We start from the raw sequence: 17,887 nt of genomic DNA on the forward strand, positions 1-17,887 counted from the left end.
CTCCTTAAATTTCTGCTTAAGTATTACATTAAGCTGAAGATTTTATTGAAAAGTAGAATTACAGTCATTTTGGTGTGGTAAAAAATATAAATCCATTTCATTGCTAAAGTCCTTATAGTAAACTTCTCTGATATCTAAAAATTAGACAGAATATTTGAATAAAATTTTGAAAATATTAAGTTATTTACAACTGATAGTGGACCATAGGTCAAACCAGGTACAGCAAATAAAATGCCCATTTTCTAACAAAGTGCTTTCCAAGTAGATTGCCAAAGACCCATTCGCTAGTAGAAGAAAAGAAACACAAATCCTTATTCAATGGGTATCTGCCCCCTGGCATGTACAGAATGTAGGTACTCTCCAAAAATAAGAAGTATGCCCTGTTAACTTTCCATTCTTAGTAATGAAATTACAACATAACTTAAGAAAGCTACCCTTTGCACTTAATGCTATATATTTTCAGTCAGATAGAACTTTCTAAAAACATGCAAATGCATATATTTATAAAAGAGAAAAAATTATTTTTTAAAAATTATTTTCTTAACTTGTTTGGGGTAGAAGGGAACACCAAACAAAATACACTTTGAGAAAGACTACATTACACTACAGAGTCCCAAAAGACAACTATTTAAAATCTATGGTATTTCATTATTTTTCTCATTTAAATACAATACAACTTCTGGAATGCATTTCTAATTTTGCCATGAAACTTTCTGATATTAAATATGCTCCTTCTTGTTGGGTTTGATGGTGCATGCCTGGGATGGCAGTTTGAGATAAGAAGATACAAGTTCAAGGCCATCTGGACAACTTAATGAAACCCTGTCTCAAAATAAAATCTAAAAAAAGGACTGGGAATGTAGATCAGTGACAGAGTACCGCTGGGTTCAATCCCCAGCAACCACAACTATAACAACAAAAGTTGTTTTCTTTAATATGGGTCTTAATTCTTGCTATTGCGTAGTTTACAGTCTTGGGCAGCATGATTTATTATTAAATAAAATATATAGAATGTTATCTTTTAATATCATTACACAAATACATAGAATTTTTAATAAATTCGGGTTATTAAAAAATTTTGCTTTCCTATAACCAGATGGTTTTTTGCAGCTTTTAAAAAAATAAGCTGAAGCAAATTATTTTAAATATTGAGAAAATGAATAGTTTGATTCCACAATCTGATAGGAATTCCATACTGATTTTAATTTATTGGGACAGAAACATTCATTATTCATTAAGTGGCACTGAAGAAAAGTTTGATGTTCATATTAACAATAGCCATTTAATTTCCATTGTCTTTTCTTAAGAACAATTTGATTAGTTCACAATTGACCACAGTGTCATCATTCAAATGTATTCAAGATCTATGTCAAATGAGTCAAAGCAGTAAGAGTATAGTATAGCTATTCATTGACAAACTTAAAATAAACACAATAATCTTAAACTACAGGTTACCAGAATTTAAGGTTAAAATGTTGATATCCTAAGGAAATAATTTCAGTCTATTTTAGAGGATAAACTACTAGACATTATTGAAATTTCATCCTTTCTACTCAACTGCAATAAATACCAGAAATAAGATTTAGGATACAAAAAACAGGATATTTTTTTTTTGTTTTAATGAACAGACCTTATAAAACATTCATAACATATTTACTATATTTTAAAATGAAACTATCAATAAAATAAATTCAATTTTAATGGCTGGTCTGTTGGCTAACATAATTTCTTATGACTCAATATTTCCTGCCATTCCTTCCATGTGTCAAATTAGCAAAGAGTTACATTTTGGGGCTACTAGAAGCCTATTTAATATGTTGGAGTAATACAGAGAATACAAAAAAAAAAAAAATGCCACCAAGGAAATTTACATGATTTAGTAAAGTTGTTAATTTCCTTAACTTAAGGGCAATAAAATTACACAATAATATATTCTTACTATAAGTTAGATTAAAATGTTAATCCCTCATATTTCAGTTCTTTATAATGTCAGGAAGCTAACGGTATGATATTGAAAAGCTCTCAAAATAAAGGAAAACAGTTCTTTCTCTTATAGTGCCCCCCCAACCCCCGTACCTTAGAAGATGAAGAATCACATTCCTGACATATCCATCCATAGCCTGTTTGTTTAGGAGACTTTTTCAAAGGAGGATCCAAACATCCAAAATGGTAACACAGTCTGCATTCATCACACCTGCAGGGTAAACAGATTTATGGGATATCTCAATAATATGAAAACCAACTGTTTCAAAGACAGAAAAATAAACTATTATATATACCAACTTTAACATTGTTAATTCTATCCTTTGCTCATTAGATTATTAAATTAATATACATGACAAAGGCAAACTAAACCTGAAATAAATGTTTTAGGAAAAATAGGCAACATTAATAGAATTTACAAAACAAATATCATTCAGAACATTATGACAGCAGAAATGTTAAGAGCATATGAATAAATGTATATAAATTATAGGTGCTCAAAACTAACAATCATAACAATTTTTGTTTTGAACTTAAAATAATTCATCATTTGTCCATTACATAGTTTAAAAAACATTTACTAATAAAAGATACATATAATTCAAGGTTATGAATTCAATAATACATTGTAATTACTTTTAGAACTCTACAGGCTGTGATCAATGCTACACAATTTACACCTCTTTTTTGATTCTCTGTTAAAGTGGACTGTAAATGAACCTTATAAAATTTATAGCATGCTAGCACAATCTACAACAAGTAAAAATAATCTTTATGGGTCAAATAATAGAATTTTTAAGTATACAAAGAAGAAAAAAATCACTTTAAGAATTTAATATTATTCTCTCAAAATTATCTGTCACTTTTTCAGTACATTTGGTTTCTCAAAATATTTACCTAGTACATTTTAAAACTTATTAACAAATGTTTTGATAGTGTCTTGTCACCTATGATGTACAAAATCTAAAAAAACTATCATACCTATTCTTCGTTTCAGAGAATCTCATCCTGCTGACAATGAAGAAAAATCTGTATTATTTCAGTGTTTTGTAAGAATTTTGCATCAATTGGAATAACAAGACCAAAATTTAACAACAAATAACAAAGATGTATTCATCTTATAGAATGAATTACAGTCCTCATTTTCTTTGTGCTTTCTTTTAAAAATTTAAAAATAGTACTTTGTCAACAAATCTGTCAGATTCTCTTTCTTATCTCTTCCTGATTTAAGAAATGAAAAGCCAGGGGATCCACAACTAAGAAACCAGGGGAAAGTTTTATAAAATATTTATGACTTGAGTAAACTACAAAATTACAAGAAGGAGCTACTCTTAAAAACCACAGAAGAAAAATAATTGACTTTAAGAAATCATCACAATAAAGGAAGCTATAAATCCCTAGTTTAAGTAAATATTTCATATCATACAACACACACACACACACACACACACACACAACTCCCAAAGACCCATTTGGGGAATCAAGAGTTTCAGAATAGGCAAGGAAGCTAGCTAAGTTATTTAGGTATAAAGAAGTTTAAAACAGAAAACATCATAAGTTTATACACTTTTTTCTCTGCATTTTCCTAACAAAGTAAACATACATGTTTTTCTAAAACCTTTTAGAATCAAAATATGAACGTGAAAAAATATTTACAGTAATTCTAGCTAGAATAGATAAAAATCAAATAGTACTAAGTACTTTATTTACTATGCCAATATTACAAATAAACCATCCAACAATTAATTTAAAAGGAGTCAAATATGTCAAATAGCTGTTATTCTGGTATTAGAAAAAAATAGTATACAGCTAACTTTGAATGTAAAATAAAGAGATTAAATGTCAAACCCACACAATTTCATGTTCTTTCTCAATATAACTTATTCGTTTTCAATAGCTAAACATTTCAATTACATTAAAAATATGGGTATAGAAACCTTCAGAGTATATATAAGTGTTTCTGAATTTATAAGGTTGAAATTTCTATACAACTGAGGTCAGAATGAATCAAACATGAAACTAACAGTTCACTAATCTTTGATGGGAAATTTAAAGAGAAATCACAATCATTTTCATCATCAAGGGACTATATTAAATATGGTTCATCTCTATCATCTTAGGGGCATGAGTGTAAGTAACAAATCCTGTTGCATTTCTAACTGTGTCAGCTCCTTATACTAGGAGTGAATACCATTACTCTGCTATCTTGTTTTAATTCTTATGTTCAACTTTTCCAGATCTTCAGGGTCCTCACTTGCTTGAAAACCAACAGGCCCTGGTTCCTATTATCATTGTATTTGTCTAAGCATAATTTTTCCCAATACTAACTTGTGGATTTGGGAACCAGACCACTAAAACTATTAAGACTACGAAAATGACAGTAACAAGATATCAAAGTGACAACTTCTACTGAATTAAGCACACACACTCAACTTTAGTTATTAACTATAGTCTTTTTTTCCTTAACTTCATGTTGCTGGGCAATGTTTCATACAGTTCAGACTGATAAGAATCCTAGTTCTTGTCAGATGGAAAGTTACAGTATTAATACTGCCCTAGTTTACATCAAATTACAATCTAATTACTGCATATTTGCTTTAAAACTATCAATTTACAAGTTATTTCTAGTACACAACTCAAGGCAAATATGTGGTGAATGTAAGAGGGAATCAGACAGGATTCATTATCTCCTTCATGTACAAAGGTTATTTTTGTTGGCATAGCTATGAATTTCCACTTAAAAAATTAAGAACATTGATATGACTCCAATATGTCATTGGCTTCAATTACTTATAAAATCAGCTCGAGAACAAATAAAAAAAAGGGAAAACAAATGTTCTACATGCAAGCTCTGTCAGAAGGTAATCTGAAGTATATTCCATCTAAAAATGACCTAATCCTCACCAACTGATTCCTCTATTAGCAGAATGACTTGGTTGATATGTAGAACCTTATTGTATTTTCATGCTTCCAGAGAATTAAGGATGACAGGGAAGTACTCTAAAATTCTAGCTCACTCACCATAGTTGTAGTATAAGTAAAAACTGCAACTCCAAGACTAAACAGTAAAAAAGAGTGGTTAATATTCTTAGTAACTCCCACAATCCAAGGAGGGGGCGAATAACCTAATCCTTAAGTCAACAGCTTTGTTGATAAGCAAATAAACATAGTAATATAAGCTCTTTGTAGAGATTTCTAAAATTATTTCAAGGCAGAAAAATTTTAGTTGTTTCTACCCTAGAATATTAAATTGAAAATAAAATCCATAGCTTTAAGTGCTGGGAACAATAATATTCTAAATTACAGAAGTGAACTTTAGCAGAATCTGTAAGAATTAATATACCATAGATATATAAATATAAGAGATACCATTAAGGACCCTAGAAATCAAAGAACAATGCAGATGATCAAAATAGTGGATTGTTTACTTCACACAAACATATACCACTCTGTAATCTTTATCAAATCTTGTTAGCTAACAAATTCTGGATATACAAAAATTAGGTCAGTTTAAAAGCTTAAAAACCAGAATTCTTACATACGAATCTGTAATAATCTACTTAAAAGCTGTAACAGAATTAAAGTAGTTATTGATCAATTTTACTTATGGTCTCTACTTCCAAAATATATTTGAAAACACATTAACTGTAGCATATACTATAGCATGTATTTATCAAAACAGTAAATAAAGCCTTTTTAAAAGTTTGCAAGGATTCATTGACCCACAAAAGCATAGTTATAGAGCACAATATACTTTATTAAACAACACAATGTCTATATGATAAAAAATGATTATAATATACCAATAGCACATTATGAAATAGGAAGAGAATGTCTTAACATACTAAAAGAGAATATAAAACTAACCTATAGAAAAACTCTGGATTTTCTAAATAAAATGCAAACTGGACACTTTAAGAACAATCTTTAAAGCCTCTAGTGCATACTGTGCACATAAACACTATGGGACATTCTAAAATTAAAATTTTAAATGTAGTAAAATGAATTCCACTTACAAGATAAAATAAAACTAGATTTTTAATTTGATTTTTACTAAAGACAACTTCCTAATATTAGATTTATATTGGCTTTAGACATAAATAATACAGGAGCTTCATATGATCTGTTACACACTGATTCAACAAAAAGCAGTGACCAAATAAATATTGTTTTACATGTATTTAAAATACTTACTTAGCATATGAATAAGATAGCACCCTAGACAAAGAAGAGGAAGAAAGTGATTTATCTTCATATGTGCTATGTATGGTCCACACGGGTAATTAATCAGATACTTACTGACTACTGACAATACACAAAAAGTGAAAAGAAAGAAGTGATTTACTTCTTTCCTTGCCTAGGATATAGGCTATCGGCCAGTCTTTGAAAGGGTTTAATTCCCTTTACTTCCATTTGGTAAGTTCATTAGGGAAGTAAACTAAGTAATAACTTTTCAAAAACTAAAACAAGTGTACCTTCTATGCAAATAATTTATAGCTACATGATAAGCTAAATTTCAAGAAGAAACAAAATCCATAGTACAAACTTAAAAAGAGATGTGCATTTCTTATGATCAAGCTCATCTTGATAATCATAGCTATTTTTTCACATCAATGGAACATTTTATTTAGTCTATATAAAGCTAAAGAAAAAAACAATGCTGAAAATGGACACTATTACACCTGTTCACTTAAAAAAAATCAAGAGAATTGATGAATTGAATTTTCTGATTTTTTTCATTATGTCTATGTAAAAGTTCAAACAAGAAAAATTTTAAACATTTGTCTTAGATATTAGCATTACTTAAATAAAAACCTCTTTAGCAGCTCAAACACACAAATCTATTAACCAGTAGTGATAGATTTCTTCATTGAACAGTGACCAATTATCTCTACTACACATTTTAATAAATGCAGAACAAATGTATTGTGGCCCATTAAATCACATTTAAAACAATATAGACTTGGAACAAAATTCTCCAGTATAGAATAACAATATCAGAATAACATTTAATATCAATAAATACAATATTTTATTCCTTATAACTTACTATTTTAGTGCAAATCACCTAATTTTATAATTATATAAAATAATTGGAAACTGTCTTTTTAGTAATATTTCACAAATAACAAACTAATGTGTAAGAATTAAACCTATTTAATTAATTCCACTAGAGACTTCTATCATAGACAATAATGGATGAATGGGTAGTAAGAAATATAAAGAAAATATTCTTGACACATAAAAGTTAATTCATTGAAATAATATTTGGAAAATTATCCAAATCAAAATCCTTATTTAATATTTTATAGCTAAATAATGGTACCAATTCACTTAGTGAAATGTGTACCAGCCAGGTTACAAGATTAAAAATTAAATGAAAAAAAAAACATGAAACACAACAATTGATATAAAAATATGCAATAAGGTCAAGTATCTTTTCATAGCACGAGAGAATGATTACACATTTCCATACCTGAAATGTCTGCTTTGTTCTTTAATAAACTGATCTCCATCTGCTCATGCCCTTGGAAAATTTTTAGCAGTACAACCTGCTGTGTAAAAGCTCCACATAACTTTGTATTTCCCTGTTTATAATTAACTAATTATGCTCTAATCAATAGTGTAGATCCTGGTTTTACAATGTAAATCAGATAAATGAGATAATGGCTAAGGGTCAGTCTCATTTTATTTACAAAGCCCAGCCTGAGCATCCAATTTCATTAAATCTTATGTACCTGAACAGCAGTGAATCTTATTGGCAGGCCTAACACAAACACCTTAAAGTGAGCACTAAGAGAAAGAGGCCTACAGTTTTAGAAGGAAGTATTTGTACAGCATACCCATCTCAGATCACAATCCTTAATGGTATAAATTTACAAAGTGCTGAGTCAGGAGGGTAGGAAAAAATTCTGCCTCCATAAAACATGTAATTCTAAGTTGTCTCAAGTTTCAATTGTCAAAAACAATTTCACAAAATTTAAAAATCTTTTGAAGAATGTAAACACTCTGCTACAAAGGCCTTCTGAATTTCTTGAATAGATTTTGGTGAAACACTCATGAAATAGTCTCATGTTGTGAATTAAGTAAAAAACACTGGTGAATTTTATCAAAGAAGAACTTTAAATATTTAAAGAATGGGTTTTTTAAGTAATAGGATATAAAACAGGGATATGGAATAATGAAAGTAAGTATTATCTATTGTTCAGCAATCATAATATCATAAGTATAAAATTCAATAACATACAAATGACAATAATAATTAAATGAAGAATAAATATGATTTCTAAATTTAGAAGGCTAAATTTTGTTTTTGTGTTTAAACATGATCCTAATTTCAAAATTTTTTTTAAAATTAAAAGAATTAGTAATTGTGAAAAAAGTTCCTTCATTCCTTGTGTATAAAACAGTGCTGTTTCCAGTGTATAATAAACATTTAAAGCCATAATTAATCAATGTTGAGCACAACATAATGATTTTTAAAAAATGTATGACTGGTTCTCAAAGTGGTGTCCCTGACAAGTTAAAATCACCATCACCTGGGAACTTGTTACAAATTTGAGTTGTCAGGCCTAATACCAAATCTACTCCAGGGAGACAGAGAAAAGAGTAGGTGGAGAGAGAAAAAAGGAACCAACTGAGTTCCAACAAATGCTTCTTGATACTGATGCATGATAACAAAGTCTGAGAAGCACTAGTATTAATTACTAAGCATTCTTGTGTTTCAGAACATTTATTTTCTTCCCAATATTTCAGTGCTTCTTTCTTTCGCTATTCTGTGGCAAATAATGGTCATTTACCTGATTTCTCGCTTTCTCTAACATATATTAGTGAAAGATTAACCATTAATCCTCAATACACATTAAATTTTTTCTTTGAACTGCAATTGGACCATTTACAGAGAGGGGTTAATTTTGTACTACAAATATATGAATGTTTAAGAGATTATTATGAGAAAATATTTTTCCACTACCTTTCAAAGTTCTTCTACACTTTTATACAACCTCTCATATTATGTATTATGTAGCTTATATTTGTAACATGATGAAGTTCTTAGGGTTAGCATCAAACATAGAAAAGAATATCCATTACTGAAAATTGCAAGATGAAGAATGACAATTTCAGAGTATTTTAATTAAAACTAAAGTGAAAGGAATTTTGATTAACAGTGACACCAAAACCACAACAAGTAATGATTTCTCAAAAAATAAGCAAATAAATAAACAAAATAATCATTAGTATTATCTTACCATATTTTAAAAGACAGCAAGGGCCAAATATATTAGCATAGTTCATTTAGAACATGGTAATCTTTCCTGTTTCTTAAAATCAGATGGAAGTCAGCAATAGTAATAATTACCAACTTTTTCTTAAACTTAAGTAAAGTGATAGTCTTTTCTTATTCTTAAAAGAAAAAAAAAGCCTATGCCTTTTTCAAAAGATTATTACCATTTCCTTCAATGTTATGAGGTCTTTCAATATAATCTGTTTATATGTAATTTCATACACATTTTATTTTTATTTAACATTTTATCCAATCATGATTCCTATAACTATAAATTACTAGCATATAGCAACTTTATACTTACACTTGGATTAGAATATCTATAACACTGCCTATTCTACTCCTAAAGTTTAAACTATTTTCCTTTGCCACTATACCAGAAAAGAAGTCCAAAATCACATTTATATATCAGGAAATTCCAAGAGATATGTTGACAATTTATGTGTATATGTGCACTTCAATTTCAGCAAAAGTCTCTTCTAATTCAGTTCAAGATTGAGTGGTGGAATATTCAACATATTTCTGTCGTTGGCTTAAAACTGGATCATTAAAAGTTGAAGATCAAATTTTAAATCTGTAAACCTCTGGAAAGATACAGTTGTTGAAGATCTTTCAGCTGGCAGGTTGTACAGTCAACAAGCTTTGTATTTCCCTCCTTATTTCATAATGTCATATTAAAGGTTGAAAAATATTAAGTTATCCTGAACACAGAAAGTTCATATAAAACAATAAGGACCAAATAAATTTGGGTATTTCAAAAAAATTACCTACGGACCCACAGACATATTTTTGTTCATGAGCTTAAAATCTAAAATTGTAAAAATTCATGCTAATAATATTAGTACTTTCACACTAGGACTAATGAGTCAAAAATAGAATGTCATATGCTTCACAAGTCTTTCACTTTTGCTGAATATTATAAATAGAAATAATGTTTAATATAAGAGTCTATAGTTGTTCCCCAATGCAACAGTATTTTGCATATGAATATATGTATCAGATTGGATGAAGCAGATTAGCAGACTAATAGAAAGCATTGTCTTTCTTGCTTGTTATTGGTATTGTTCAACAACAGGGAGAACATATTGCATTTAAGTTCCACAGGCTTCTGTAACTCTTCAGTGAGTCCAAACACTGTGTATCATCATTTGCCAAAGAAGCAAGAGGGAAAGACATTTACTTAATAGGACAATTCTGACAAGACATTTATCCAATATTTTTCAACAATGCACATATCGAATATTTCTGATTAGTGCAAAAAAAGGGAAAAAGAGAGAGAGAGAGAGAAAGAGAAAAGGAAAAAAATCCACACAGGCAAATTAACTGCCTTGTCAGTCCAAGTAACAAACCAATCAATTACATTCTATTCAAACCTGACAAGCAAAGGCAACTTTTTGCAGTGATAAGCTTATGGAAAGGACAAGATAGCTGTTCTCCTTTATTTTATGTACTCTATTGAGAGTTTTATCCACATTTTTAAAATCACACTTATAAAAGAGGTTTCCAGGATTGCCTCCGAGGATGAGCTGTGGCAGAGTTGGGTCTCATGAAGGGTATCTACACAGTAAAGTGATAAGAAAAGAACATTAACATTTAAAGATCATAGCAGCTCTGTACTACGTCTTAAGAAACATACTAATAACACCACAGTAGATTCAAATAACATATGATCTGATCCAAAGATATAGATAACCTAAACCTAAATGCCATGATCTTGTGTAAGTTCTCATTGGTTATAACTGAACTTTTTTATCTTTGGAAACAATGAGTTGCCTCCTCTTGTATTATTATTATTTTTTATTTTCAAAATAAACCTATTTTACTAAAATTTAAAAAGTGGAAAAAGATTAAGTACTTGTATTTATAAAAAGAAATATATATTTGATCAATAAGTTTTTTTGACAAATATCAGTTTGCTATTATTTTCACCCAATACAGCAATTTTAACAATGCCTGAGAAAGCATGCAATTGTGCTGAAAACAAATAAACCTAATCAGTATGTTACTGGCCTAGTTATACTCAAGTAGTCTTAGGGAGGAAATTTTCAAAGTGATTTTTATCCCCTGTGTCTACACTGCCTTCTTTTCTAAGACTTTATTAGAAATATTGGGCTACCATTATTTACTACCTTTGTGTTTTTATATTCAGAGGAGAAATTATAAGAACTTAGTGATCAGAATTAACATTTTTTGACTGTGGTAAATATAAGAATTTGTCATTTCTTTCATATATTTAGATCTGTGTACATGAAGTGAAATTGCCGAGTAGTCAAATCATAGAAAAAGGTTCCTTTTTTTATATATTTAACTATTAGAAAGATGTGTTTAATGCTTCTAAGTTCTGCTGAGAAAAAGAAAGTGAAAAGTGGCACACAGACAAAAAAAGCACTACTGAGGAGAGCTACCACGCTAAACAGAATAACCTCCAAAGAAAGTGAAAACAAAACTGTATAAGAAAAAAGAATATAATGTGAAACACAGTTTTCAAAGAAATCCTGTATTTATCAACGTATGAGAAATAGCAGAAAGAACTGTAACTTTTCTCATTGCTTCAGTCTCTAAGCAAAAAGCTTTGAGCACATTCTTAATCTGATATTTTGACAAGTGATTTTCTGAAGGTTAAGCACCACTGGAAAAGCATAATGCAAGAGGAAGCAACCATATCATTAATAACAGAAGTGCAATTAACTCTTAATTACATGCACAAATAATGGAGAGGAGCAGACAACTGAAAAATTTTATTTATATTTGACTTTCATTTAAAGTTTAATATAGAGACATTAGATATTGTGGAAATCTGCTTTAAACCTCAGTTAAATCCAAGTTGAAGTTTGAGAAAACTAAAGAGCTATTGCTAATGCTATTCCATCTTAAATTTCAATTAATATTCCAAATCTTTCTTAATGTCAAGATAAGTGGTGTGACTTGTCTTGCCTCCTATTTTCTGAGGAAAAAAGATGGTGCAACATTTTAAATAAAAAATGAAGTTAGCTTTGTATTTATTTCAAATGCACCTAATAATAAGCTAACTTTAAAAAATACTGTAGAAAAAAGACAAATACTTCCAAAGCACTTCAGTAATGCACACACCAGTAACTATCAATGAATTCTTCACCTGCGTAGCTGGAATTGCAGGCCAAGAGGAAAATTCCAGCTATCCACTACTTTTGCCCCAAGAAAGTCAAATGTGTCAAAGTAGCATAGTAATGAGGAAGCATACCTAATCACTGTATGAGCTCTACAGTCAAGATAGCCTAGATTTCATCTGCAGTTCTATCACATTCTAGTTGTGAAAATCTTTTTCTTTTCCTTACCCATAAAATATAAATTAAATCAGTATCTATCTCTTACAAGTTTTTTTTAATATGCAACATTACAGGGTTGTTGTGAAGATTAAATGAGATAAAAAATGAAATGCACTGATATAATGACTGGAATATAAAAAGCCCTCAATAAATCTTGACAACTAATGTGAAGGCCAGTAGCTTTGTCAAACAACATCGTAGTATTTTTGTGACAGGAAAGAAATTGCATTTTAATATATAAAAACTTGTGTAATGTGATTTTAATATATAATTGGAATAATTTCTATTGCTTAATAACTCTATACCTTGGTTACCTTATATCTAAAATGGAGACATGCATACCTAATTGGACTGTTGACAAGAATGAAATGAAATAATATATTTGGAGAGTCTGAAACCTAGTGACAATCTAATATTAACATTATTATAATGTCAGTCCAAAAATAACATTTCTCTGTGGTTCAATTACAATTGTTAAAAAAAAATACAGATTTTTATACATTATTCCCTAGATAACCAAAATCATCACCAACTCCAAAATTTGTATCCAATTTTATTTACAAATTCATTTTACCTCATTTCATTAACATTGTTTATTTCATAAGTCCAAACCAATACAAAACCAATATAAATCAAAACCTTGTTATAAGATAAAATAAGATGCTTAATTAAAAAAAAAAAAAAGAAAGAAAGAAAAACCAGAAGACAATATAGTTGTCTTCTAGTACTAAAAGTTCGATTATCCTTGTTTTGTGTGACTCCAAGGGTTAAAATTTTTAAGGGAAACTATTAGCTTACTTGGAAAAAGAAACACATTTTTGAACAAAACTGCCTCCAATGGAAAGGGACTTGACACCTCTGCCTCCAACATAAGTTTGTCCCCTCTGGCTTAGTAGGGACGCCAGGAAGACAATTCAAGCATCAGATGAATGGTGAGATTACACACTTTGGTTTCCTTTTCACAACTGTGTATTGTTTGTTTTGGAGTCTCTTGAGTTATAAAAGTTATAAAATTTAAGAAAAAATGAGGCTCAATATCTTCGTTTTATAGATGAGAAAACAACTTTAGAAGTCACTTAATTCAAGGTCCACTACTTCACTAGTGAGTAAAGTAGTTCACTAATTTAGGCAAGAAATAATCTTTTTTTTTTTTTTTTGTATAAGCTAACAATATTAACACACTGCAATGAAAAATAGAAAAAAAATTTTCAAAAATAAACCTTAATAAAAAATAAATGAGTGAAACAAGAAAGATTTCATTTCACATATACTTGAACTTATGTTTATGTACTCTAAAACTGAATAACCCAGAAACACCACACTTCACTATGTAATGTATATCAACTTCATGCTTCTGTTCTTTAAATATATATTATGTGTCTATACTGCATTTATTTAAAAAATAAAGAGAAAATTTTAAAATTCAAATATTAATAGCACATAACAAAAATACTTGCAAATCATACAAAGTTACTTAAATGTTTAATATTTTAAAGAATTTAAAATCAAAAATGTCACACAGTAACTAGTACATACATGAGGCAGATTAGTCATTCCACATGTCACAAAATCATCAAATCAACTTAATGATAGTAGAAAAATATACAAAATAAGCATTTTAATTTTTATTTTTATGATTCCTTTCAGTTATATAGGACAATAGGATTTGTTTTGACATAATTATAAAAGCATCAAATATAATTTGTTCTAATTCTGTCCCCAGTACTTTCCCTTTCCCTCCCTTCCTCCCTCCTCTTGTTCCCTTCCCTCTACTTTACTGATTTTCTGGTATTTACTTACAGTTTTTTTTTTTTTTTTTAATTAGTGTCTTATGGATGTATATGATGGCGAAATTCACTGTGGTATATTCATATGTGTACATAGGAAAGTTAGGTCAGATTTATTCCACTGTCATTCCCTATCCCATGCCTCCTCCCTTCCCTTCATTCCCATTTGTCTACTCCAGTGATCTTCTATTTTTTTAGCTCCTCCACTTTGGATTAGCATTCACATATCAGAGAAAACATTCAACCTTTGACTTTTTTGGGACTGGCTTATTTCACTTAGCATGATAGTCTCCAACTCCATCCATTTACTGCCAAATGTCACTCATTCATGGCTGACTAATTATGGCTGAGTAATACTCCACTGTATATATTATGGCTGAGTAATACTCCACTATATATATATCCAAGTTTTATCAAAATATAATTTTAATAAGAAAAAGTGGCAGTTGGGCTACATTATCTAAATATGAGTATTGTGAAAACTAAATATCTCTTCTTCAATCTTTACTAATAGAATGATTCCTTAAAAAGCACTTTTAACCCCGCCCCCCCACCCAACAACAACAACAACCAAAAAAACCAGCCAGGACAATGCAGTGACTCTCATCTCAAAAAAAAAAAAAAAAAAAAAAAGTAACCAGGAAAAAACACTTTAAAGTTTCATTCACGGAAAACCAGGTGTTTTCGAATTTCTTTTTTATAATATAATCTTTTTATAATAAGCAACTAAGCACCATTTCAATTTTGCAGATATTTAGCTTAAATCACTTTTCATAAAACAAGGTCTACGGAAAAAAGGAAACACTCTTGGTAGAAGATGTCTCAGTAACTTTTAAGAACAATGATACAAAGCAATATAACTTTAAATTTTATACTGCTCTGTGCTACAAAGCCTCTGTTGCACAAAATAGTGCAGTCAACATTAAAGACAGCCCTAGAATAATGGATTTTACATAATGAAGTGCAGAACAACAGGTCACAGGGGGAGTTAGGAAGGGGAGGAAAGGACCTGGACACTAGTGAAGATGTAGCAGACTTTCTTCAGATTGGAGTTCAAGTTCTGGCCATTTAATTAGGCAAGAGATAGACCGAGAGATTGGATGAATACATTCAGTAGAACCACGGAACTTAATGACAAACTAGAAATAAACATAAAAAAGCAGCAGTAATGAAAAGCAGCTGAGGCAGCGGAGTAATGTAGTGGAGAATGAAGACTGGCCATTGAGAAAGGTCTCAAGGAAACCAGAAAAATGGGAAAGGGAGAGAATGAATATCAAGAAATGTTATAGTGGAAACTTACTGCCCAAATATCTCTATGATTCTAGGTGATCTAAACTTTATCTTTATATTTTTGTATTTTTTGTAGGTATATTTTTATAGTGAACAAAACTTGGAAAAAAAACCTAAATTTCTACTCACTGTCCTTTAGATATTTTTAAAACTAAGACTTTATCTTTAGGATAATTTTAGATTTATGTAAAAAATTGAGAGCAAGTAAAACACAGATTGTCATAGACTCCCTCCTAAACATGTGCACAAAATTCCTTTAAAATTTAAATGCTAAAGGGTTCATTTTCACTCCATGAGCCCTCTGATATTTCAGGGATCCCTAGTGAAGAAGACACATAGAAACAGATGAAGGGACAAACAGGCTATGATTTGGAAGTGTTCATACTTCATTGATTCTTATTCAGTGCAAGTATACTGAATAGATCAGTGAGTTGGATACAATGGATACAGGCGATGAATGTGAAGCGATGAACTTTCTGAGAAGTATATTATCATTAGTATACGCATTTTGTTATTCTTAGTCTAGCATTATGCATCCTTGATAAGGAAAAGTATTAAAACAACAGCTGAAGAACAATATGGGATATTAAGATATTATGCAGCGTTTCAGAAGTTAGGTTATGTATTTTTTATAACTCAATATCTTATATTCTTTCTAGCCCTGAATTTCTTTTTTTTTTTAAAGAGAGAGTGAGAGAGGAGAGGAGAGAGAGAGAGAATTTTTAATATTTATTTTTTAGATCTTGGCAGACACAACATCTTTGTTGGTATGTGGTGCTGAGGATCGAACCCGGGCCGCACGCATGCCAGGCGAGCGCGCTACCGCTCGAGCCACATCCCCAGCCCTAGCCCTGAATTTCTAATTTGCCAAGAAATTAAACTGGGAAAAATAATAAATCTACTATGCCTAATGATAATTTGAAGTAGTAATTTAGAAATCCAGCTATTAATACATATAAAAATATAGGTGCCAGGTTGCTTTTAAAAACCACTTTGAATCTATTAACAGCTTCTGTTGCTAAAACATTATCTCTTCTGGGTGCCATAATAGTATTCCATAGCCATGATATGGTAGTATCAATAAAACAGATTGAAAAGTTTGAGGTCTACTATCGTTGGGGCAAATACCATCAATGAAATAAATAGGTGCCAATATGAAAACGAATGAACTGGCTGAAATAATGTGAAGATGAAGATTTTTTTTAGTAGCATGATGATAAGTCAGTATTCCAGAAAACACCTGGACAAAAATGTCAGCAAAAATTATAAACTCAAGAAGAGACTTCACCTCCTAGGTAAATTCCTATTAACTACCATGGCTACCTTTACAAGAATGTCATATTAAATTCATTTAAAATGGTTGCAAAACTTCACATATCTGAACCATTCTTAGATACAGGTTTATTTCTCAAACCTGTGATATAATTTGCTCCTTCAAGGCAATGCAACAACCAAATAGAATCTGTGGGACATATTAAGGAGCTGTTGAGTTCTGCCCAAGGTTAGAAGCTACATGTTGTATGAAATATCTACATATAAACTAGAAAATTGGATCAAATTCTATTTCTCTCATGAAATGGAACTGTAATGTCCTTATGAGCATTCAAAAACTTTGAGATATGAGTGAATGGAACTGTAATTGAGGTGGGCATGGTAGCGCATGCCTATAATCCCAGCAGCTTAGGAGGCTGAGGCAGAAGGACTACAAGTTCAAAGCCAGCCTCAGCAAAATCGAGGTGCTAAGCAACTCAGTGAGACCCTGTCTCTAAATAAAATACAAAAAAGGGATGAGGATGTGGTTCAGTGGTCAAGTGCCCCTGAGTTCAATCCCTGGCATCCCCTCCCCCAATAAAAAGTAATTGAGAGAAGTTACTGATGAAAAGTAATAATGTAAAATCTTTATCTTCTTTATAGGAAAGATGGGTGGCACCAGAGGGCTCTAATCCCAATTAAAGTTACATGCAAATGTTAATGCATACATATACTGAGCAAAATAAGAGCAACAAAATGGATTTTGCATTACTAGGAAATTCCTCTTATTAAGGAAGACCTTCTTATTAGCAACATCTTAGAAAGTTAGCACTCTGACAAAAATATGAACCTCTTTGGGGATGCTCACTGGTAAAGGCTAAACCTTAGGTGGCATTCTAAAACAGAATTCCAACACTGATATTTTACACACAGGCACAAACAGTTCCCTTGATTACAGAACTACTGAAAACAGATCATTCTCCAGT

The 17,887-nt window shown here is 30.4% G+C and overlaps 1 protein-coding gene across 10 annotated transcripts in view; it reads right to left on the reverse strand.

The window, feature by feature from the left end:
* Positions 1–17,887, reverse strand: part of PHF14 (PHD finger protein 14) — a 604,994-nt gene that overhangs the window by 468,720 nt on the left and 118,387 nt on the right. For 5 of the 10 annotated variants that reach the window (XM_081283666.1, XM_081283668.1, XM_081283663.1 and 2 more), the window contains one exon: positions 2,077–2,194. In XM_081283666.1, the coding sequence (XP_081139792.1) occupies positions 2,077–2,194 (118 nt within the window). Of the gene's footprint in view, positions 1–2,076; positions 2,195–2,964; positions 2,992–3,016; positions 10,826–17,887 lie in introns of those variants that run through there. The other 5 variants (XM_081283662.1, XM_081283665.1, XM_081283664.1 and 2 more) reach the window with 2 other exon arrangements.

The sequence above is a fragment of the Spermophilus citellus genome, assembly GCF_964194105.1.
Source record: "Spermophilus citellus genome assembly, chromosome: 3".
NCBI classification, from domain to species: domain Eukaryota; kingdom Metazoa; phylum Chordata; class Mammalia; order Rodentia; family Sciuridae; genus Spermophilus; species Spermophilus citellus.